This window comes from Amia ocellicauda, chromosome 4 (genome assembly GCF_036373705.1).
Source record: "Amia ocellicauda isolate fAmiCal2 chromosome 4, fAmiCal2.hap1, whole genome shotgun sequence".
Lineage (NCBI taxonomy): Eukaryota > Metazoa > Chordata > Actinopteri > Amiiformes > Amiidae > Amia > Amia ocellicauda.
In genome coordinates this window covers 46833790-46857005 of record NC_089853.1, presented here as the reverse complement: position 1 = coordinate 46857005, position 23216 = coordinate 46833790, and the positions used below count along the sequence as shown (strand labels likewise).

Here is a 23216-nt window from a genome sequence, read left to right as displayed (position 1 = left end):
TCCCCTTATGTCCACTTTTGTAATGATAACCTGCCATAATGATTGATTACTTTATTACCTAGGCCCTAGGGGCAGACCTTCCATCTAAATATACACTACAACCACATATCGCACATGTCACAAGTTTGCAGGCACTATAAATGTAATTTGTTCTGAGAACGTGTGAAAGTCACAATGGCATCTATGTTGCACAAACAAACCTCGTCAGCAATTAAAGCGATTTCATATTGACTCCTCCCTCATTCTTACTGCCCACGAAGCACTAAGTTTATCAGTACGGCCAACATGCATAATGCAGAGAGATGCACCGTGCCTCGGGGAAGCAGTGCTTTTCCCCTAATCACTCTCTGGAAGAGGCATAGATTCAAGTCAAACTGTTAGAGCACGACTTTGGGATTTTTCCATCTTTGTCCATGAGTGCCAAAATCCCCATGAGTCCTTTGGTTATAAAAGGTTCATAGTTGAACTTCAGAATTAAACTCGGATTGTTTCGGCACGCTGATGTTCAGTCACTGTTGGGGCCTGTATGTGAGAATTCCCTTTCCTGTCAAATACCTTGGGAGCCCTGCAGTGGCCACTAGGAGTAATCTGATCCGGCAAGATCTCTTCCACTTGCCACTGAAGCGCTGCATTCTCAGGCCGAGATGTCCATTAATAGACGACTTCATTTTCCCTTGTTCCCTCTTTCCTTTAAAGAATGACTTATTGCCCGTCGTTCTTTGGCTATTAGGCTGGGCTTTGTATTTGAATTTCTGTATTGTGCTGCCAGAACTACAAAGAGTCTCTCTGTGCATTTTTTCCTGTTTTAATATCCTCTCTACCCATCTCAGGAATTCTTGATGCTTGTCAAAAAAGGCTGTGACTGTGCCCTTTCCTGCCTCTGTGATAACCACGTCAGTCCGGTTTAGGAACGCAGAGTTTCGTCAGCCTATGAGGGCTGAGATCACTCGGGGAATGCTATTTCTGGCTCAGCTATGCCCATTCAGTTGACTTGAATGGCATCATTTTAGCTGGGGGTCAAAGAGCAAGAGAGTGCAAAGGGGCCTTCTAAAAAAAAGCCATCTCTTTTTGGTCGGTACTACAGAAGTGTTTTTTCAGCCCAGCAATAAAGGCGGGTTTTAAATCACTTGTCCTTTCAGAGGGTAGTTTAATGCAATATTGCTCCTTGCTCAATGCAGGGCAGGTGGCATCAATATTCTGTACTGACTTAGGAGCTAGGGCACGAGGACTATGACAACCAGAAAAATCAAAGCGCAAAAACAGCGATTTTGACATACAAACCCTGCAGCTTTTTAAATGTTCTTTAGTAAATATGATGGAGGACATTGAAATGGAACAACTGCCTGTCCACATTGGTAAAATATGAAGTTCTTAAATAGCAGCTTTGGAGAACAGTACAGGGCAACTACAATTCACTTCACCGAAGACAGAGGGAGACAGTTACAGACTGCAGCGTAAGAACTAAAAGTGGATTGGTCTCTGACATTGATCGTGAAATGCTGCAGTATTGATTTCTAGTCAGGAAAGGAAATAAAATGTGAAAACACAATCAATCCATCACATCTGTGAGCCATACTATCTGGAAAAAGCAAATTGCAGACGTAAATACCAACCACTTCAATATCTGACACGTTAGGTTGCATGTCAACAGATTGCTTGTTTCCAATAACAGTTTCTTTGAAATCAGTTCGTAAGAAGCCATCAGCCTGTTTTAATTTAGAAAAGTCTCTTATGTAGATGCTGCTGCTCACGACAGTAAGAACAGTGCGTGATCTGTGTCAGCAAAAGAATGAATACCTTAGTAAAACTCACAGAAACCAATCCCAGAGGATTTCACTTCACAGTCCCATTCAGCTCACCTTTTTTAATGGATTTCCATCTGTCCACCTTTGGGGATACCAGTCCGAATACTGTTGTCTTCTTACAGTGTACAACATGGATGGTAGGAATCATTTCTGTACAAACGTCACTGCTCACAATGTCTGCTGTGCTTTGCCCCAAAGAACATTTTCTAGGGGATTCTGAAACAAGGGATGGGGAAGGGGAAGGGGAAGAAGGTATCCCCTCATTCTTGTTTGTTTGTTTCACAGAGTCTTCCCCAGTACAACAGGGCTTACCTTTCACCTTGCCTGACTCCCTGCATGAAACGGGAGAATCGTTGCTGACAACCTGACACTGAGGTTCTGTTTGGTAGGCCTGGCCAGATTCTGTACTGTCATAGACGGAGCCTGACCCTCTCCTGGCAGGGGCCGACTCCTCCGAAATGGGTGCCATGTCCCCTCTTTCAAAGTTTACGGGATTCTGGAGGGCTGCCATGTAGGACTCCCGATACCTGCACCGTAGCTCCTGGAGTTTGGACTCATGCCCCAGCTTCCTCCTCAGACACGGGGTGCAGGGCTCCTCGGAGAACTGGGCAGTCCGACCACAGGGCGTGGGGTCCCCGCTGGCTGGGGGCAGAGGCCTGGATGCCTCAAAGGAAGGGGGGTCCTTTGTAGTCCGTGGAGGTAACCTGCTGAGGGCCAGAGCAGCCCTCTCCTTGGTGAACTCCACCAGGTCCACATAATCCCCTTCCAGCTCTCGGTTGCGGCTGTCCCAGGTGTTGGGTGACACCCAGCCAATGGGTTTGCCAGCCACCTTGGGCTGGTCCACCTTGATAAGCCTGGTGCAGGTGCCATCGACGAGCCTGAGGGAGACTGCAATGCCGTCCTTGGCGGGGAGAATCCTGGTCTCCACGGAGAAGGGAGATGGGTTAGAGGAAGGGGGCGGCGCAGTTGGGGGAACCTCAGGGGTTACCAGAGAGCTGGCCATGGCTTTAGGTTTGTCCACAAACTCTGGACTGGCCACTTGTGCCCACGGTACCTTCACGATGCCCTGATCCGTGGACAGCAGGCATGTGTGCAGCGGGGTGCCATGGCGTCCCTGGTTGATCTCCTCCAGCCAGTCTTTGGTGAATATGCTGGGGTAAGAGGTCTCGGGGACAGGGGTCTCCTCCACCTCCCGGTGATCCTCCAGCAGGCTCTTGAGCACGATACGGGCTGCCTGTTCCCCAAAGGGCTGCACCTGCAGGTAGAAATCTCCTGGGCGCAAAAGCAAGGGGTTGAGGGACGCCAGCTGGATCACCACCCTCTCTCTCAGGCAGAGTGGCCAACCCTCAAAGCGGAAGAGCACGTCAGAGTACACAGCCTGCAAGAGAAGGTCAATATTTACTACGATGGGCATCGCTGTAGGGTTGAGGTTAGGGACTCCTGGGTACCCTAACTCTAACCCTAGAACACAAGAAATCTTCAGATAGAGGTAAAATAAGGGACATTTATTCAATTCCAGTCAAAGGGTTTGGATATAATCTACTATGTATCCACTATGACAAACGTTTTATTTGGCTCTTTCGAAAAGCATGCTGTAGACAGTGTGTAACAAAGGGAAACGACCCCCCTCAAAAACTACCACTGGCCAGTATAGTGTGCCAGATAAACAGAATCTGAAGTAGCCATTGCAGGGTCTGATGAAAACTCACATTGACGTTCACCATGTGGTATCTATTATACGCCCTTGTTTTTATTTTTGTTTTTGAAAGTAATAAATTAACTAAAAAGAAAAATTATCATATCATATAATCAGCATGACCCTCGAGATATTCTATGCAGAAGAAACACTGCTGGATTGGATCAGATCAATTTAAGAAACTCCCTATGAAACAATTCTGTATTCCTTAGAAGTTAATGCCAATTTTGAAGAGGGTGGCTTGCCAGAATTGTGAACAAAACAAAAACACAAGACGGGAATCAAAATGCTCTGTTTAATCTCAACGCCCCCCTCCCCCAAAAAAATAAGTGTGTATGAAGTGAATTAGAAAGAACAGTTGATTGAATTTTACACACAAAAGCCAGGGGTTTCGTTTACAGCAAAAAAAAGTAATTTTAGGAAGCAGCCGAACCTAGACATATGAAGTCCTGGAACAATGAGACTCTGGATAATGGTGCCAAGTCATGTTCTTATGAATACTCATGAGGTTAATATTATGGATTTTGATTGCTATAAAATATTAAAGGTTATAGCTAGCTAGCCACTGAGGCTGGTATGAACAAATCTGCTCCCACCTTCCACAGAACAGAATCTCAGGAATGCCGCATTGCTTTTCTATTTACATATCCTGCAGATAAAACAATACAATACAATCCTCTGGAATAAAGACATGCCTCCGCTGTCTGTCTGGCTTAGAATATGAGCTCCTTAAACCTAAAACCACTGGGATGGTGAGCGCCCGAACAATAGGCTGATTCTTTCACCCTATAAATGATACTTTCTTTTAAATAACACCTTTGTTTTCATGTGGTGTCAGATAGCATCATTTTCATTAATTCATCTTCTTGGTTTATTAATGGTATCTATTCTTGTACACAATAACGCCGTCGTAACTCTTCCTTCTGAGGCGTATTACAACACAGATCACTGTGCCTCTGTATGGGCAGCAGCTTTTGCAAGACATTTTTGGGGATTAAATAAGTGGAATAATTTGATTTATGTGACGAAATCATAACAAAAATTAGAAGAAGAGTAAGCTAATGTTGATGTATAGTCTCCACAATAGTTTTCCATGGTACCATAATGCAGCTCATGGACTGTGGCTGTATTGGTGTCACCGTAAAAGTATTGACTTCTACGCAGAATAGGACAAAATATGCAGACATAAGCAGGCTATTACATCTGTGAACCATACTTTCTGGAAGAAGCAAGTGAAAGATGTTTTCGCCAGCAAATTCAACATTTGACACGCTAGCAAGTTGCATGTGAACAGATTCCTCATCTCCAATGAATTGGTCTTAGAAACTGGTGGCCAAAAAAACAATAAGGACAGTCTTCATTTCGATAAAACAGTTTTGTAAATACTATATATCAATGATATATAGATACTTATATTCATTAATATAATTACAGCGGACTGAATGGCAACAGTGATTAGTGATGAGAAACGCTTGGTGCAATGTCTTCCAAATGACAATATCTGAGGAAGACAGCAACGCACGTGCTGGAGTGACACTCACACAGGCAGCCTGCTGCACACTTTCCAGGATGCGCTTGGTGGGGATCAGGAAGTCCAGGAAGCACTGCAATGCGTCGCCCTGGTAACGCTCCTCGATGACCCGGAAGAGCTGGCTGAGGACGGTGGGGGCCGTGGCCTCAAATGGTGGGTAGAGGGCCGTGAGGGCGCTCTGAATGGAGGAGTCCAGCGAGTCTGGGTTCTGAGGAGGGCGACATGGACTGTGTTAGGCAATGTACAAAAGCACAAGGACTGAAGACGAATACAAAAACCTGGCAGGTAAGGGCACAATCACAGAGTAATGTTTCTCTTACAATAAACACATATTCTCTATCCATCCATCTTTGAAACTGCTTATCCTGGCAAGGGTTGCGGGGAAACCCACGCAGACACAGGGAGAACATGCAAACTCCACTCAGACAGGCTCCCTGAGCTGGGATTCAAACCCGGGAGCTGTGGGGCAGCAGCGCTAACCACCACGCCATTGTGGCGCCCACACATATTCTCCATTATTTTGTATTATTTATTTCAAACACAAAGACACATAAATCATAATTGTTTTTCAATCTGATTTTGGAAGACCTTACAGTAATCAACTGCCATGTTTTGGCCATAGCTGTGTCATATTATAGTGTTATTGAGCTGCAGTCTCCACTCTCCCTCCCTGTGATGTTTCAGTCCTTGCCCGTCCACCGCTACAGCTGTTAAAATATCTGTTTTTGCCAATTACTGCAGATTAAGGAATATGATGTTTAGCAATCCAGAGGCTCAGCTGAATTTGATTCCCCTCTGTATAAATCTAGGACTAGGATCTGATGAGGAAAATGTCATCCAAAATCATTCATTCTGAGCTGAAAAAAAGCTTCAGTGGGTTTGTATTTTCCTGTGCTCTGTGCACACTGTGGGATGTTCATAAATGTGCCTGACAGTCCTGGGTCAGGCTTTATGGCGTTCGCTGGCTCTGACATAAGAAATCTATCCAACACAATCCCGGGCCAGAGAAGTAGGCGTCAGGAACTGCTGGTAACATGATATAAGGCTGATTCATCCTAAATATACATGAAACTATACAAAAATAAAATAAACATGGCTTCTATAAATGCCACTTTATTGGAGCTTTTCTTGGCTGTATGCAAAACAACCTTGACCCTTGCCAATCATTCCTGGCATTGTTTCAAAGCAATTAGACATTTCCTAAACAGTGATGGTGCATGTATAAGTATTTAATTTCATCTTCATTAATGTGGTAAGAAGAATCTAAATAATACAACAACAAAACTGCCACGGTTTCCCTAAAAGGAACAGACAGGGGGATGATGTAAAAGGTGAAACTAACAGATACAATCACCACTCGTAGAACAACAGAAGAAACAGATGACAAATTGTCAGCTGTAAAGGAAGCAAAGTAAAAAGAGGCCAATGTGAGCTAGAATCAAGCATAGCAAGACTGTTTACTGTACGTGTCTGTCTGAGATAGTCAAACTAATAGATTTCTAGCCAGATATAAACAGTTAATTGCTCCTTTTCCTGATGCAGCTGCAAAGAAAAATCAACACACGGAAGCAATTGCCTGAAAAGCTTTGATTCCACATTTTTGTTTGTTTTTCCAAGAAAATCTAACATTCATATATATAGCTTATGTATATTTTACAGTGTTCTATAGGAGACAGATGTCAAAGCACAAGCTTTGCTTTAGGACAGAGTTGATGTTCCTCTGCATGAATCTAGGGATACATCCTGGCGGCATTTTACAGACTGCTGTTTAAAAGAAATAAAAGAGGCTTATAGTGCAGGAAGACAATCTCTGACATATGACCCATATGACTCCATATTTAGGCTTCCCAGATTTAGCTCTCTAACTGGGGAAAGGCCAGAGGAGGCAAGGGGACACAGACAATAACTGTACTCTAAAAAATACTTGAGAAAACAAGTGTGCCACCAGCTAGTTTCTCTGTTTCCTTCTAATTATCTGCACCTTCCAAGAGCAATTATCAAATGACACTAGTCTAACAGGCCTCGGGGGAGGGGGAGGTAAAAATAACTGCTCAGTCTTTTTCCTGCAGGGTCCTGCCCTCTTTAATATGCCTTGGCATATATAGAGAGACTAAACAACAAGCACGAAATTGAACAGACTCCAATGTGTGTGTTTATGAGGCAGCACTGCCTTGTGCATGCAGAGCCTGATGCAGACAGACAGTGCAGGGAGTGAGCTGTGGAGGGTAAAACTTCAGCTACTTCAGCTGTAAGAACATAAGAAAGTTTACAAATGATCATGCTTGTTTGTTGTCCATTAATAACTAAGTAATCCAAGAATACTATCCAGTCTATTTTTAAATGTTGCAAAATTTTCAGCTTCAGCCACATCGCTGGGGAGTTTGTGACAACTCTCTGTGTGAAGAAGTGTCTCCTGTCTTCCATTTGTGTCCCCGGGTGCGTGTGTCCCTGCAGATCTGGAAAAGCTCCTCTGGTCTGATGTGGTTGATGCCTTTCATGATTTTGAAGACTTGAATCAAGTCCCTACGTAGTCTCCTCTTTTCCATGGTAGGGTTGTCAAAAATACCGATACTTCGATACTACCGCGATAACACATTTCAGAAACGGTTCTGAGCTATGCATTCGGTAATATCGGAGTACTCTACATGTATAATGAAAATTGTGAGATTGCGTCTTTCGCTTCACAAAAAAAAAGCTTTTTGTCCGCACAGAGACACCATACCCCTCAGGTAGAAACAGAGGCAGCTGATGTTGTAACCAGTGGACCTCATTCCCAGTCCAAGCGAAAATGAGGCTCTGAAAGCATCAGTTGCGGAAGTGCGATAAGCAAATGCACATCACTGTCGTGTCCTTGCGTGTGAGTGATTGCCTTCATGACAGAAATAAGGCTGTAATTTCACAGATTTCCAGTAGACAAACAAAAGCCTGGTTTATCACAATGCGCCGAGACATTGCACCACTTTTCTGCAGTATTTTTGTTCAATTTGGTATTAAATTGGACTGATTACATTCAGTGAGCTCTACACTGCCGAGATCTCGGATTAAATACAACCACTGCAGCCGCAAAGTGTGTCTCCTTATAAAACAGCTGTGTTACGGAAAATAAACAGTTGGATTAAACTTAATGTTTTTACATATGAACATCACACAACGTTTGCACGGCAGCAACACTGCATTCACATTGACAATGTATTTTATTTTTTCAAAACGAGCGCATATAGGCTAGAGAAACATGAACAAACTAAATACATTTTACACAATAAACTATGTAAACTGGTATAGAAATCGGTATGCACATATGTTAGGAAAAATACAATTAAAAAAACAAACAACCATTTATACAAATAGCATAAAATTAAAATATAAAATCTTGTGCAATGTTCTGAAGAAAATGTTTGAATGGTTTCTGAATTCTAGAAAAAGTTTTCTTAATACTATGATACTTGTGTTTACTGCTCTAGCCCATTTGATCTGGAGTGAGACTATGTTTAGAAAAAGCACAGGCCCTAATACTGATCCCTGTGGAACTCCACTAACAACCTCACTCCAGTTAGAAGCGACTCCTCTAATCGACACCCTCTGTTTCCCATACAACACACAGTTCATAATCCATCTACTTACATTAACCTGAATGCCTACAGCTTTCAATTTGAGCATCAGTCTTTGGTGTGGAACCTTATCAATAGCTTTATGAAAATCTAAGTATATCATATCATATGCTTTCACGTGATCTACAGCTGCAGTTGCATGTTCAAAGAACCCTAATAGATTAGTATGACATGACCTATCTCGTCTAAACCCATGTTGGCTATTTCCAAGAATATGGTTTTCACTAAGATGCTCCTCAATTTTCTGTCTAATAATTTTTTCCAACATTTTACAGGTTTGTCCCCTTTTTTGTGGATTGGTATGACATTTGCCATCTTCAAGTGTCATTTGGAATATTGTAGTTAGTGGCCTATAAATAATTTCCCTCATTTCAGTAAGTTCTATTGGAAATATACCATCTGGCCCAGGTCTTTGTTTGTTTTTAATTCTGCTAGTCCCTTTAGTACCTCCTCCTCATTTATCCTGATCTCTCTTAGGGTTTGACTGGACTGATTGTTAACCTGTGGCATGTTATCAGTTTTTTATTTTGTAAACACCTCTGTGAAATACTCATTTAGAACATTTTCCATATCTTGTTTGTTTTCTAAGATACTTCAATTGTTTCCCTTTATTTGTTTCACTTCCTCCTTTATTGACCTCTTGCTGTTGTAGTATTTAAAAAAGCTCTTTGCATTAGCTTTGGCTCCAAGAGCTATGTTTCTTTCTAATTCCCTCTTTGCTTTCCTGATCCCTTTCTTAAGGTCTCTTTGCAGCTCAACATATTCTTTGTATTTTGTTTAATCTCTATCCCTTTTGTATGCACTATACAACATTTTCTTTCTCTTGATATTGTTTTGCAAATTTCTATTAAACCAATTTGGCCAATGTTTTTGGTCCTCAATTTGTTAAATGTTGGTACAAATTTCTCCTGAGCCTCAAGTAGTATATTCTGAAAATATAACCATCCATTTTCAACTGACTCTGTATCCAATGTGCTCCAGTCTAACTTATCTAAGTGCCGCCTCATACCTTCAAGGTTTGCTTGTCTAAAATTGTAGATCATTGTTTTAGACTTGGTCCTTGTTTTTTGAAAGTATGCCTCAAAGCTAACCATATTGTGATCACAGTTTGCCATTGGTTCTCTAACTAGTGTCCCTCTGACTCTATCTTGGTCATTTGAAAAGATCAAGTCAATGCATGCACACTCTCTGGTTGGTTCCGTGACAAATTGAGTTAGAAAGCAGTTATTAACCATCTCAAGCATTTCTATTTCTGCTTCTGTAGTCCCAACTGGGCTTTCCCAGTCTACGTTGGCGAAATTGAAATCCTCCATTATAACAGCCACATCCTTGCTACATGCAGTCCTGATTACACTGTACAATGCAACATCTTTCTGAATATCTGAGTTGGGTGGTCTGTAACACACTCCCACCACTAATCCTCTGGATCTTTTATTCAAAAGTTTAAACCACAGAGATTCTGTTCAGTTACTGGGATCTATTTTGAGTTCTTCTGCCTCAATGTCATATCTGACATATAATGCTACCCCACTACCTCCTCGATTTTGCCTGTCTCTCATAAACTGTGTGTATCCTTTCAACTTGTATTCATCCCCATCATTTTCTGTAAGCCATGTTTCTGTCACTCCTACAACATCATAGTCACACGCCAGCACTGTGGCTTCTAGGTCTAACATCTTGTTCCTTATACATTGAGGTACAAACATTTCAGGACTTTTCTACTAGCAGTTTCCCTTGGTTTTCTTTCATTAGTAGAACATCTCCCATTGTCAGAGCTCCCTGCCCCCCTGGTCCCTAGTTTAAAAGATTCTCAACTACTCTGCACATATGCTCTCCCAATGCATTAGCTCCCCTTCTGTTTAGATGTAGACCGTCCAGTGTGTACAGGCCCCATCTATCCCAGAAGAAAGACCAATGCCCCATAAATCTAAAACTCTCTTCCCTACACCAAGATTTCAACCACATGTTAAACTTTCTAATCTCTGCCTGCCCCTCTGGCCTGACACGTGGTACCGGAAGTATTTCTGAGAAAAATACATTGGAGGTTCTGCTCTTTAGTTTCTTTCCTAACTCTTGCAGAACCTCTGCCCTGCCTTTTCCTATGTCATTGGTTCCAATGTGGACCATGACTAGTGGATTCCCCCTGGCTTTGGCCAGTAGCCCATCTACTAGTTTAGGGAGAATGGCAACCTGAGCACCAGGCAGGGAAGATACCATGCGGGTCTCCTTATCACTAGAACACACTGTGTGATCTACGCCTCTAAGGATCAAGTCTCCTACTGTAACTACCTCCCTGTTCTCGGGGGGAGTGGACACCATGGTGCTCTGGTGCTCAACTGCCCTCCCATCACCCTCGGAGCTGTCAGTGTCCAACTGTCCAGTTTGAAAATGTTGGGCATTTCTATCTCTTGCATGCATTGAACATGGAATGCAACAGTTTACCTCTGGATGATCCTGCATTTCACTGGCTCTGCTCAACTATTGTGAGCGGGCAAGAAAACATCTCCAAAATCCAGTACATGTGCTGGAGTCTTAATTTGCTCAGAGGAAAACTATGCTTCCTAATTCTAACTGCATAAGGCTGTTACAGTAGATGATGAGTTTATTTTAATAGGGGGATACCACCGTGATTGCTGCTGAGACTTTAATCTATTACAGATGGAAACAAGGCCACGACCCTTTCTCCACAAACCCAGCGTGACTGTACACTTCGGATTGAGGGTGTTACAGTACCAAATATCCTGCCTGGGAATGCTTGACCCCAATCAGCCCTGCCAAGCGCTGAGAACTTCTGCAATTCCATGTTTAACATGCACATTTTTGTATGTAAGGTCAGGGTCTCGTAGGCCAGAGCTCTTGATATAAACTGCGTGTAACCTCAACTAAACTGGAACTGGTTCAGAGCTGGATTGTTTGCCAAGTGAAGAGGGAGACTTGCATTAAGTCTTTAGTATCCGATTACCAGCTGAGACTTTGCCAGCATGCTTTGCAGACTCGACCCCCGAGCTGTGCACTTCAGACAGTTCGGCATGGGCTCCTCTGAGAAGACTGAGAGGGGTTTATGCTTTCATGCTGTGCCTCTGTATCTGCATAAATAATTAAAAAAACAAGCTTACAAATCTGTACACACACAATCACATGCAGATACAAACATTGCTAAATTATGTGTGGATATAAGCATCAATGAGAACTATTATGGTTTTGAACTGTTTCAACCCTAGCTGTGCTCCTGATTAGATTAGATTAGATTAGATTAGATCCTTAGGCCAAACCTCACCAAACTGTCCATAGCACCTCATAATGTAATTGAAAATATCCTGTTTAACATTCTTTACTAAAGACTCTTAGATCCTGATTTACTTCTACAATATGTGAATTTTGTAAAACGTTGATTTTACAATTCCAGATGAGGTGATGGCTGCATCAAAACCCAAGACTCAAAATGGGGGAGATGATTGGAGTTGAGATATCCTGCTGTGAATCACTATGTTGTTTTTCTTTGGATACAATACTTTTAATACAGTCATAGTTATGGGAACAGCAGGAGATGCCAAGTCCAGAAAACCTGTCACAAATTAAGAGTTTATTATGGTTCTCAGACACAACTGTCCACCGTCATACCTGATATGCAAAGAGAATGATCTTGAACAGGAAAAGCTACTTGCAAATATGAAAAGTTCAAGCTAGAATAGCGCCTTGGAGCAAATCTCTGGAAAGTGGCAGTTGATTAATCAGGAAAATGATTTTTCAAGCACGTCACGAACCCACAAAATGCAGAACCTAGCCTGCTCCCCCTGCTTTAATTACTCAGAACCCTCACATGAATAAACAAGTTGTTCTGCTTCCCAAAAGGACCCGCTGGAGCCTGCAGTGGGAGAGTTGGGGGTTTGGTCCTAACCACCCTCGACCACAATGAGGTCATTTTTGCAGCGATTAGCTATTCTTGCAGTTACTCATCTTCGATAATAAATGCCCAACCCTCGTAAGGACACAAACACCTACCAATAATGCTGAGTATTACGGTAACATGTCTATTCGGGGGAAATAATTGACCTTTTCTAAGTTGCCAGTTGCACTAAGTGTCCTAACTCTACAATAAATCCTAACTACTGAGCAAAGGTGTGTGCTGTTGCTGTAATTAAGGCATTTTCTCTGTCATGAGTTCTCTCCAATGCCCAAGAGGCTCCTGTATTAGCCACCCATTAAATCTCTTTCTTTCAGCATCCCTGATAAACAAACTGACAGGGCCTGTATCACGCCTGGCTGCTCGAGGCTGTCAAGTATTACCAGTAATTAATGAAAAGGTCAAAGAACACAGACTTAGAAAAACTGAACTGCACAGCACATGAAGGCCACTTAGGCAACGCTGACCTCATAACCTAGATTTGAAAAATTGCTGTGGCAGGCGTCCCGGCAACCTGGCTCCGAACTGGGAAGGGAATCATTCGTCGACATCTTTCATAGTTTACAGTTCAGTGTATAAGACATGCGAGGGACAGAATGGAGACAGATTTGTACAAGAAGCATGCTTGCTGCTGTCAACACTGTTTTTTTTTCTTCACCAAGATGCAAATTTTATTTATTTATTTTGAAAACAAGCATCTGCTCGAAATGGGAACAGAGTGGCTGGCTCTGTATAGATTTTTGAAATATGGCAATTGATCAAGACACCATGTGCAGTGGTCAGACTCGAGGCTCAAGCCAACATAGGCACACCTCAGGGACACAACCCAAATAAGCCACAAACCCACTATACCAAACCACTGGGATCTGTCTCAGATATGCACAGATATTTCATTTTTTTCTTTCTTTTACTAATCAAAGTTACAAGTTACAGTAATAGACTGGACAGGTAATTAACTTAAAAATATTAACCATGTACAGTAGGTATGCTGACAAAATATATATGCTATATCTTTGAAAAATAATGTTTTATTTTTTCTTTCCTTTTTAAAAGCAACATATTTAATTATTGTATAATTTCATCAGTCTTATCTTGTACCTATCCCAGAAAAAATACCTGGAGGTAATTTGTCCTCTTTTTGCAAAATACAATATGCTTATCTAATTGGAGATGCAACCAAAAACAAGAGAAGAAAAAGAGGCCTTACACTAAAAGCCCTCGATGATCACTTTACCTCCTTCAGTACAATTTCTCTGAAGTCAGCCTGTCTGTAAATCAGCAGAGCTCACAGTTTACCTCTAAACACACGCGGAGTCACCCAACTTCCAGCCCGAGGCATAAAGCCGTAATCACTCCCTGTTTAAAAAACGACGTTAAGGAATTCCCCCCTCAGAAGTGATTGCACTGTGAAAAGACAACATCTGTTGTGGTGGAGGCCGAGGAGAGCAGGTGACTCAGACTCTCGAAGTGACTCCTTTTTCTTATAATGTCTGGCAAGCAGGTATGTCACTGGGCTGAGACCGAATGCTATTCAGACAGTAGACACACCGCAAGAGGACAGCTAGGAAGGGATTGAAAGCAGGGGGAGAAGAAATCTATCATTTGAAAGAAAAATCAAAACAGGTGTCTGGCTTTCCGTCTGCTTTCACCTGGCCGTTTGTGTCGATAGGAGGGGGTTAGCATAGAGGTAGTTTGTTGAAAAATGTTACGAGAGTGAGTGTAAACATGTCACAACAGAACCTGCTGTTCTGTAAGAATACAGACCTTGTGCACTATATTGATTTTAAAGGATCTTTTTTTTATTTTATTTTGATAATGGATCTTTCACAGCTGTATCAGAGCCTCACAACTTACTTCACATATTTACCATGCATAACAAAACATACAGTACCTGGTAATAGTCATCTATGTCACTTTTGTGTATATTTTACAATGCTGAAATTACCAATTGCAAAAAAACAATAACCTTTAGATCAAAACCCTAAAGACTTAATTCGATGCATACCTTATTCTGATGTAGAAAATAATGTTACTTTCCCAGCAAACCTGGAAAAATAAATACTTTCCCCATCCTTCTGACTTATTAGCCCTGTGACTTGTTTTATTTTCCATAAATATTTTTTAGTAATTAAATGGCCTATATAACCCTGTGTAGGCGTGTTGTCCCCAATGACAAAACAAAAACAAGCAAAGCCTGATGTGAAAGTGGACACAACTTTAACTGCTCAGTGGAAAGACTAGTCAGAACTAGTGAAAGAATCACATATTCTTCCCCAGCCGCCTCAGCTTATTTTGCTTGCTTGTTTCTTCCTGTCTTTTGCTTTCTTTTGCTCTTTCTTTCTTCCCCTCTTTAGGGAGGGAGCTCTCACTCCAGGGACAGTGTGGTCTTTGTCTCCCAGGGTCTTATTTCGTATGCTCTGGGCTTGGCAAAATGCACACAATTCAAGCAGGCCATTCGAAAGCCCTCTGCACTACTGCAAAGTGAAAAAGGGACTCTTTAAAGAGAGATCACAGTATTTTCTTGTTTCCTACTGCCATGAACTCTTTCATCTCTCCTTTAATAAGCTGTTAATGTGTCTGTACGTCTTCCATCCCATTTGCTTCTGAGGGTGAATTATGTGACTTAGACAGTCTCAAAAGAGTTAAAAGACCATAAAACAAGGTATGCATCCATTGCTGATTTTTATAGGCTTGTCTTAGACACCACCAGAACTGACAGTGATTTTGTTTCCCCCCCGATATAAGAATTTGTATTTATATCTGCGCGTTGTCAAGGCAGGGCTATAAAGAGCACTGCTAATGACTGCTAGTTCCTTAAATTTCATCAATCCCTATTAAAACCATGAGACAGCACTGCAATGCAAGAATATAGTTCTCATCAAATAGCTCACTTGTATTATATACACCTTTCCCAACAGAATTGCCCATCACATCACAACCAAATTCAATCAAGCGTTGAAGACTAATCCTGGACTGAATAATTCCACACAAAAACAATGAAAAACAGGAAAAAGATCCATCATGGCCTCCCATCTTCCCTGCCAACAATGATCAGCTGTCACACTGTTGTCCTCTTCTTGAAATTTCTGCTGACATCGGCACAGTTAAATCACGAATCACTGGATTCAATCCATTCAGAAAATGAGCTTTCTGTCTGTTGTATTTCTTTGATGCTCGTGAAATGAGAACCGATGCACACAGTTGTTCTTTGGAAGTCTTTGATTAATGTGCTGTGAGCAACAGGAACTCACTACTTTCCCCCGTTGAATTAATTTTCAGTCTAGCTTGTGTCCTGTCTGTTATTTTTGAAATCTCTGCTCTCATACCTTCTATCCTGCTTTAAAAAAACCACATACACAAAAAAACCTGACACCTCATCACTCCCACACAACACAAATTTGAGGTACAATTTTATATATGTCTAGTTACAGCTGTTTCACAAAGTTCTCTTTTCACAAAGTTTTCGTTTCAGTCGCCGCTTGTGTGAAGTGTAGTCAAGCTTTAATAGCTGTGGTGAATGGGAATGGCAGATCCTGCCATCGTTTTTAATCCTCAGGAACTGAGTGTGCACAAGCGAAAGATATCGTTTCTGTTCCACTTTGGAAACCTTTAACCCCTATTTCAAATACATATTGCTGCATATTTACATTGTTTAGAAAATTGCCTCGAAAAGGACTTTCCAAGTGTAACATTTCAGTGCCAAGAGATCCAGTTTCCATGTCTCCCAAGAGAACTGCTCATCAGGCCATAAGTGAACGAAGTCACGTACTGTCCCATCCATGTCACCATGACTCACTTACTGTCCCAATAGCTTGGGTGATCTAAATGAGCCTAAATTAAAGCTCTGGACCAAAACTTTTTCATAATCTACAAGCTAAATAGTCATAGCCCCCACCAGACAAATGGGCACCACACTTCGAGAAAGATATCGCTGCTCTAGAGACAGTTCAGAGGAGAGCAACCAGACTTATTCCAGGTTTGAAGGGAATGTCCTACTGAGAGACTGAGGGAACTGAACTTTTTCACCCTGGAACAGAGGAGACTACGTGGGGACTTGATCCAAGTCTTCAAAATCATGACAGGCATTGACCATGTTCTCATTTGTAAACTTTCTTTAATGCTCCACACATATCCCACACCCAACATCAGGATGACAGCACAATCTGCTAAACCTCTTAGAATTCACTTGCTAGTCAGTACTATTGACTGGAAAGGGGGTCAGGTGTGCCAAAGTGGACCAGAAATCCACATCAGGAGCTACATAATGATCTGAAAAACAAACCAGGTGGACCACAACTGCAGAGTTCAGCCTGTGGAGAAGTAAACAAGACTCACAGCCGTCTGACCACAGAGTCGGAATGGAAAACGCCTGATGTGTAACGTTACAAATATAACACTGTTTGACATTGGACTGCTGTGTGTAGTGTGCATTTCAAGGGGTACAGTAAGGTCTAACCAGGTCTATGGCTTCTGTGCCACAAATATGGGAGTTTCAGTATAAACGGAGTCAAAATAACATTTTTTTTTTAATACAATTTGGATTACAGGGAGGTTCCAGTTCCAGTTCTTTTTCCATTATAATTAAACCATTCCCTTGCAAAACTGTCCTACAAATATACAGAGGAATGTGAAGCAGAGAGAAAAAGTTATTTCAGATTATAAAGGCTACACCAGTTCAATGTAGGATTTTAGAGCAGGTACAATTACCATTATTCTTCCTATTGTTATTGCATTAATTCTAAATGGGGATTTTTTTGAGACCTTTATCTACAATAAGATGACATCAGCTATTTTTCTTGGCTAGTGTGAGATTGATATAGCCTGTACCAATCACTAAGTTTTGCAAATCAATCTCATGACACATCAGCTATAATATTACTTGCTGACACAGTTAATCCCACATACAAATGAATAGAATTATCAATGTTTATATGTGCATAGTATTACATTTTATGTATCCAAAAAGATATTTAGTGGTATCTATCTTGCATAAGGTAAAATAAATACAGCTTGCAATAAGGATAGCCTGTACAGTACAGTTCTTGTACAGTACAGTGCCAGGACTATGCATTTAAGCATATTGGATTGTGTGTGTGCTACTTGGTATGCAAGCAAATACCATAGACAGATGCCGTTTTCTTCTTTCTGTGGACCCAGTCAATCTTAGTGATGCATCTGTGATAACGGAAGTCTGAGGAGCAGGGAAGCAAATCTCTCACTTGGTAAAACAGGTGGCAACTTGCAAGACAGAAGGGCCAGATTGACTGTATGTGCTGTGTTAGAAAAGCAAGCACTGGTGACAGACTTTAACTCTGATTTGCCTTTGCACGGATTTTCCATTGGAGCAAATGAAAATTATGTTTTGCATAGGGATCTGCAGATCTCTAACCCTCATTTGCCCCACAGAATTCTTGCGTCAGTGCGATACCTCCTAGATCTTTATTAGTATCTTTTCTTTCCCAACGCTTTGATATCCTGTAAAAAGTCAAATCCCACCAAGAAAAGAAATAAAAAAAAACACAGTGACTTAGGAAAGCCAGGGAGTAATGCTTGTTAGGAAAGCAGATTTGGAAGGAAGAACAAATGATCGTATTGTTCGCAGCGGCTGAGTTGTCCATGGTCAGAGAATGAGATCTACATTAGGAATGGCTGGTCTGAGGAGCAGCTGGGTGTTTCTTCAGCAGGGGTTTACTGGCTGATAACATGCTGGCCTCAAGCCAATTCCCCGGGCTGCTATGAGTCTTGCAAGGTTACATTGATATTGCCCCATATGTGCGTTATCTTTCTGATTACAATACAGAAAGAACACAAGAGGAAGTGAAGTCAAGCATTTTGGCTCACCTATCTCAACCGGGAAAACACACCTATTATAAAATTGCTTGGAAATTACTACAATTGTGAGTTAAACAACCACACACACACACAAACACATATACATCTACAAACACAAATTTGATATTTTAATTAATCTTGCAAAGTAAAAGAGAAAAAGACACATCAGGCTACCTGTTTCTCATTTTCCCTCTGTTGACCTCTTTCCTTGCTTATATTTGGCATTGGCTTCCATCATTTGGTGAAAAACCCAAGTACTTTAAAGGGGGTAACTATATTAGCTCCCTCCCAAAACAAAAAGCGACTGTCTTATCAATTATGAAGGAGTGAAAAAAGCTTCAGTACAGGCACCACACACATTATGTAAGTTTGTAAAAGTGCCATTGTAAAATTATCAAAATATGTGTAAAAACAATTAATTTTGAAGGAGTTTTACAACTTTTCCTTCAGGTGAATGGTATGCTATCCGTACTGAGTTTAACTCTTGTTATGCGTCAGCGAAGTACAATGCCTTTGTCCTAGTCTGTCACAATAAATTCAGTCTTGTGGCGTAAGCTGCTGTAAACGTTCTCTTTCATCTTGTGAACGGTGAACGGTGAGTCTGGTGACAGGCAGACCCTTTCGCACAATATCTCGACATTCCTGATAAGTAGCGATAAGTAGTCTGTGTCTTGGCTTCTATGACCTGCGGGAGTTAATCTACAACCCACAGCAGATAAGAAAACAGCATTTACACAGTGTCAGTATTTAGGGATACTTATGTCTCAAAAGGAGAGCAATCTAACTCTACAGTCTTAAAGAATTAAATTTAAAAAATTAATGAAAAATTAACCGAATCTGCCTAGGGGTGTCAGGTAGGTATATATAAAATCCAACCATAAATGATACATTAATAGATAGATAAATTCAGCTGCTGCTACTTGGGCTTAGTTGCAAGAAAACCAATTTTCCATCTGTGCTAAATGGAGTGAAACACATAAAACTGTTAGTCAGTCCTGACAGAGGTAACACTGCCAAATATCCATATGGATTTACTCATATATAGATAGCTTTCCCCAAATTGGAAAAAGGTGCAATGCTATAAAAGGTTTCGGACATTCACGTCAATTTGTCAAGAATAAAATACTGCACTGTGCTTACGCTCATGGCAGGCTGTTGCATTCTGGTTGATACACTAGTTTGAATATGAGCATTTTAGGCTAAACAACACTGCTTTAGGAATTAGCCTAATGATCCAAAGGGTATATTATCTCACTTGCACCCCTGCAGAATTTGGAAGAGAAGAAACCCAAAAATGCTGTAATGTTTACAAACTTGTTATGGTCTCTATAGTGACTTATTATACTCAAATTCTAATTATAATGTTGTGATCATTGGTATATTTTCAGGTCATTTTCAGCTAGATCTGTTTGTTCCAAAACACCTAGTGGTCAAGCCGTTTTACATCTGGGTGTCACCTGTAGCCCCTCATTGTACCATTTTATTCAGTCCACAAGCTTAAAATATCATCACATTTTCCATCACAACAAACCACACAAACACCCCATACATCAACTTCAGCACCTTACTCATCACTGTGCACCTACTGCATGTAATTAAATGCTACAAAACAAGTATTAGCTTCTTATCTAATGTGTCTTGGCTTGTTATCTGAGAACCTGCCTACCTCTCCTTTTTTTTAGCTCAGAGAAGCAGAAAGTCTTATCATCAGCATGAGGGTTGTAGTTTCATTATGATGATCAATCAACTGTAACCATATAATAGAAGTAGACCGTAGTGATTTGAAGGCATTTTGGCAGGTTTGCTACTTTCATTGTGCAGAAGCAGGGTCACAAATCACACGCAGTAGTACAGAAATGCAGAAGTTGCTACTACATGTGTGCACACAGCTGAAATATATTCAGATCCTCTTGAAGAATCTCAATTTGCATATTCTACTAGACAAGAGGGGAGGAAAAGTTTGTGTTAGACAAAAGACAAAAGGCAAAATCCGCCTTCTAGGATCTAGGAGTGAAATTGCAAAAGTAAAACGGTTGGCATTTATCAGTTTATCGGGCTTATAGGGAGCATGTGTGTGCAGCTTTACTCCGTTACCAATGAATGTATTCTGTGTGAACACAGACTTCAGAAATGAATATACATTGTTGACTACAGCGACACTTCCATTAACAGTACCGAAGCCACATTAAGTGAGGTGGAAACCTGACAAATTGGATTCCCAAAGCACCACTTGAAAGAAAGTAACATAATTATATTAGCAGTGCAAGAAAAACTAAACTGAGAAGGTGCAGGTCCAACCCATATTTAAAATGCTTGCTTCAGTAATTCCCCCGTCTGATACACCAGCAAGACACATTCAAAAGCATTTAAAAAACAATTGTTAGGAGCAGCTCACATGATAGCGGAGCACAGTTGCAGCTCAATACAAGTTTAAAGACACACTGAAACTTTTAACTGCACATAAAAATAGTATTTTCAGAGGAAATCAAAGGAAAATACAACAAATATATGAAAATAACAAAGTCAGTTACCATGATTCCTAAGGTGTCTTGGCTATGCTGTTAAACGTGGTCATCTTTCTCTGTGTAATCCTGTCCAAAGGAATTTCTCTGGCTATCAACCCCCGGGGCTAGTTTAGTCCTCTGTCCACAGTGATCAAAGCCCCACATACTATCGTGGATGCAGGAATCCCCAGTTGTAAGTGATTCTTGCAGCACAGCAAACTGACCGGGGCAACCCCCATGATCCCTGATGGCTGAAATCAACAGCAAGCACACAGAGCGCCGAACTGTTGTTGCTGCTGCTGCCTCTCTCCGTCTGCACTGTGTGGGATTTGACCATAACTGCAGAGGGCCAGAGTGAGTCAGTGAGCGAGCGAGAGAGAGAGACAAGGAGAGGGGGAGGAGAATTGCTTTCCCTTTCAGAGGAAATCCCCCTGAAGGCTTTTCAGAGCATTCTCAGCAGCAGCTCCAGGCCTCTCTGCAGCTGAAAGCAGAGCAAAGAAAAGCCAAGCACAAACACCCCCGACTCCTGCACCCCCATACTACTTATTTTCCAGTGAAGGCTCGTCCCTCAGGACTGTTTCTGTGAACTCCAGTAATTAAGACTGAAGAAAATATCCCTCTTGGCTTAATGGCCACTTGAAGCTGCCTGCTTAGATATGATAACACTTTCCCCTCAGTGTTGAGCAGCACTGAAATGGTGCAATGGAGTGAGGCAGGCATGGGCAAACATTGCCCCTACATTGGGACATCTTCTGCCCAATTCTGAGCAGTTGCTTGAGCAGGCCAACAAAGCAGCCCCAGAATGCAGAGCAACAGTCTTTCTGCTTTCGGTTAACCCTTGTCAGCCCCTAGGGAGGTCTGGGAAATTAGATTTGTGCAAGCAGAGAGGAATTTCCACGACGGAGGATTTCAAACGCAAACGCGTCTGCTCGGAAAACCCTTTTCATAATCCAGATCTCCTGACTGCTGTGTTTTCATTGCCTGTATCCATTACACGCAGCTCCATGTCTGCATCTAGCTCTTGATCTCTCTTATTTCTTGACTTTTTTCACTAGGGGTCCCTTTCTGTTCTTAGCCTATAAATGTTGATGATAACACAGGCCTTGGATGAGCACTAATCCTTCCTGACAATTCCTTTCCAGTGAGTGGCAGACCCCTTGGGAAGTCACAGTGCTCTTGTGAATTCAAACTGAAATTACTGGCATTCTTTTTTGTTCCTCCTCTCTGTTTGCATTTAAATAGACCCCCCACCTCCCTTTCCAATCTACACCCATTCTTGCATCTGCCTAAAACAAGAGAACCAATCCACAAGTTAGCTGTATATTACAAATCCACAAATCCACTGTATCTGCGCCGACATCAGCGTTTGCACGTCAGACTCAAATGACTACCTCCCCCCTGGATCTCACCTGATGGGAAATCACCTTGCTACTACTGTCCAGATGCTGGAGAGATTCCCGTCTCAAACAGCACTATTGTTTAACCAGATGCTCCTTTTTCAAAGTGAAACCGGCCGACAGATGTGAGCTTTGTATAAACACAGCCCTCTGAGAGTAGTCACGATTAACATAACTGCAAGCTGCAAAGCAAATAAAGCCTAAAGCATTTAATCCTTACCTGTAGCAATGCCACTCACCCAATGGGATTAAACAGCTAAACTTTCTGTGTAAACATCTGTCTGTCTCTTAACCTGGTTAGGTCCTATATATACTATATTAAATACTATATATATATATATATATATATATATATATATATATATATATATATATATATACACTAAAGGGTGAAATGTGTCTCCTTGCTTCTGCATTCGATAAGGAAATCTGTAAACTACTAATTGCAGCTGGATTTTAACACCTTCTTCTCTTCAACACCAAATGTACATTTTCAACATGGCTGCTACAATCCCATGAAGCTTCTAGGTCCATCACTGCCAATTGTTGCCAAGAAGGTATCTCTACATGCAAATAATACTGTACTGTCCTAGCAATAGATAACCCCCAAAATATGCCAATTATGTCAAGGGCAACTGAATTATCTCTTCAGACTCATAGTTTCACACTTTAATATAGCATTGTTAGTTGTGGAGGCTCCTGTAAAGCAACCTTTTCATAACGAGGGTGTATTTGTCCTACCATTCTGTAGCTTTGTTGTTTTTATTTGCCATCTAAAAGGTTAAACCTTCCCATCTAAAAGGAGTACGCATTTAATGATTAGCAAACTGGGACCCAGGCCAAAAATCCCCCCACTCGATTACACGACTCGACCCACAAACCACACAGTGTGCTGCTAGGCAAGGTCAGACAATAGGGGCCCCCCCTTCTGTATAGAGG

General features: G+C 41.5%; 1 protein-coding gene across 5 annotated transcripts in view; it reads right to left on the bottom strand.

Moving 5' to 3' along the window:
* LOC136748665 (pleckstrin homology domain-containing family G member 4B) overlaps window positions 1-21222 on the bottom strand; it is a 36145-nt gene extending 14923 nt beyond the window's left edge. For 4 of the 5 annotated variants that reach the window (XM_066702608.1, XM_066702611.1, XM_066702609.1 and 1 more), the window contains exons 1-3: window positions 20908-21222; window positions 5043-5240; window positions 1860-3183 (exon numbers count right to left, since the gene is read on the bottom strand). In XM_066702608.1, coding sequence (XP_066558705.1) covers window positions 1860-3183; window positions 5043-5240; window positions 20908-20910 — 1525 coding nt within the window. In that variant the 5' untranslated portion in view covers window positions 20911-21222. The remainder of the gene's footprint in view (window positions 1-1859; window positions 3184-5042; window positions 5241-20907) is intronic. The other variant, XM_066702612.1, reaches the window with a different exon arrangement.
* Window positions 21223-23216: the final 1994 nt, after the last annotated feature.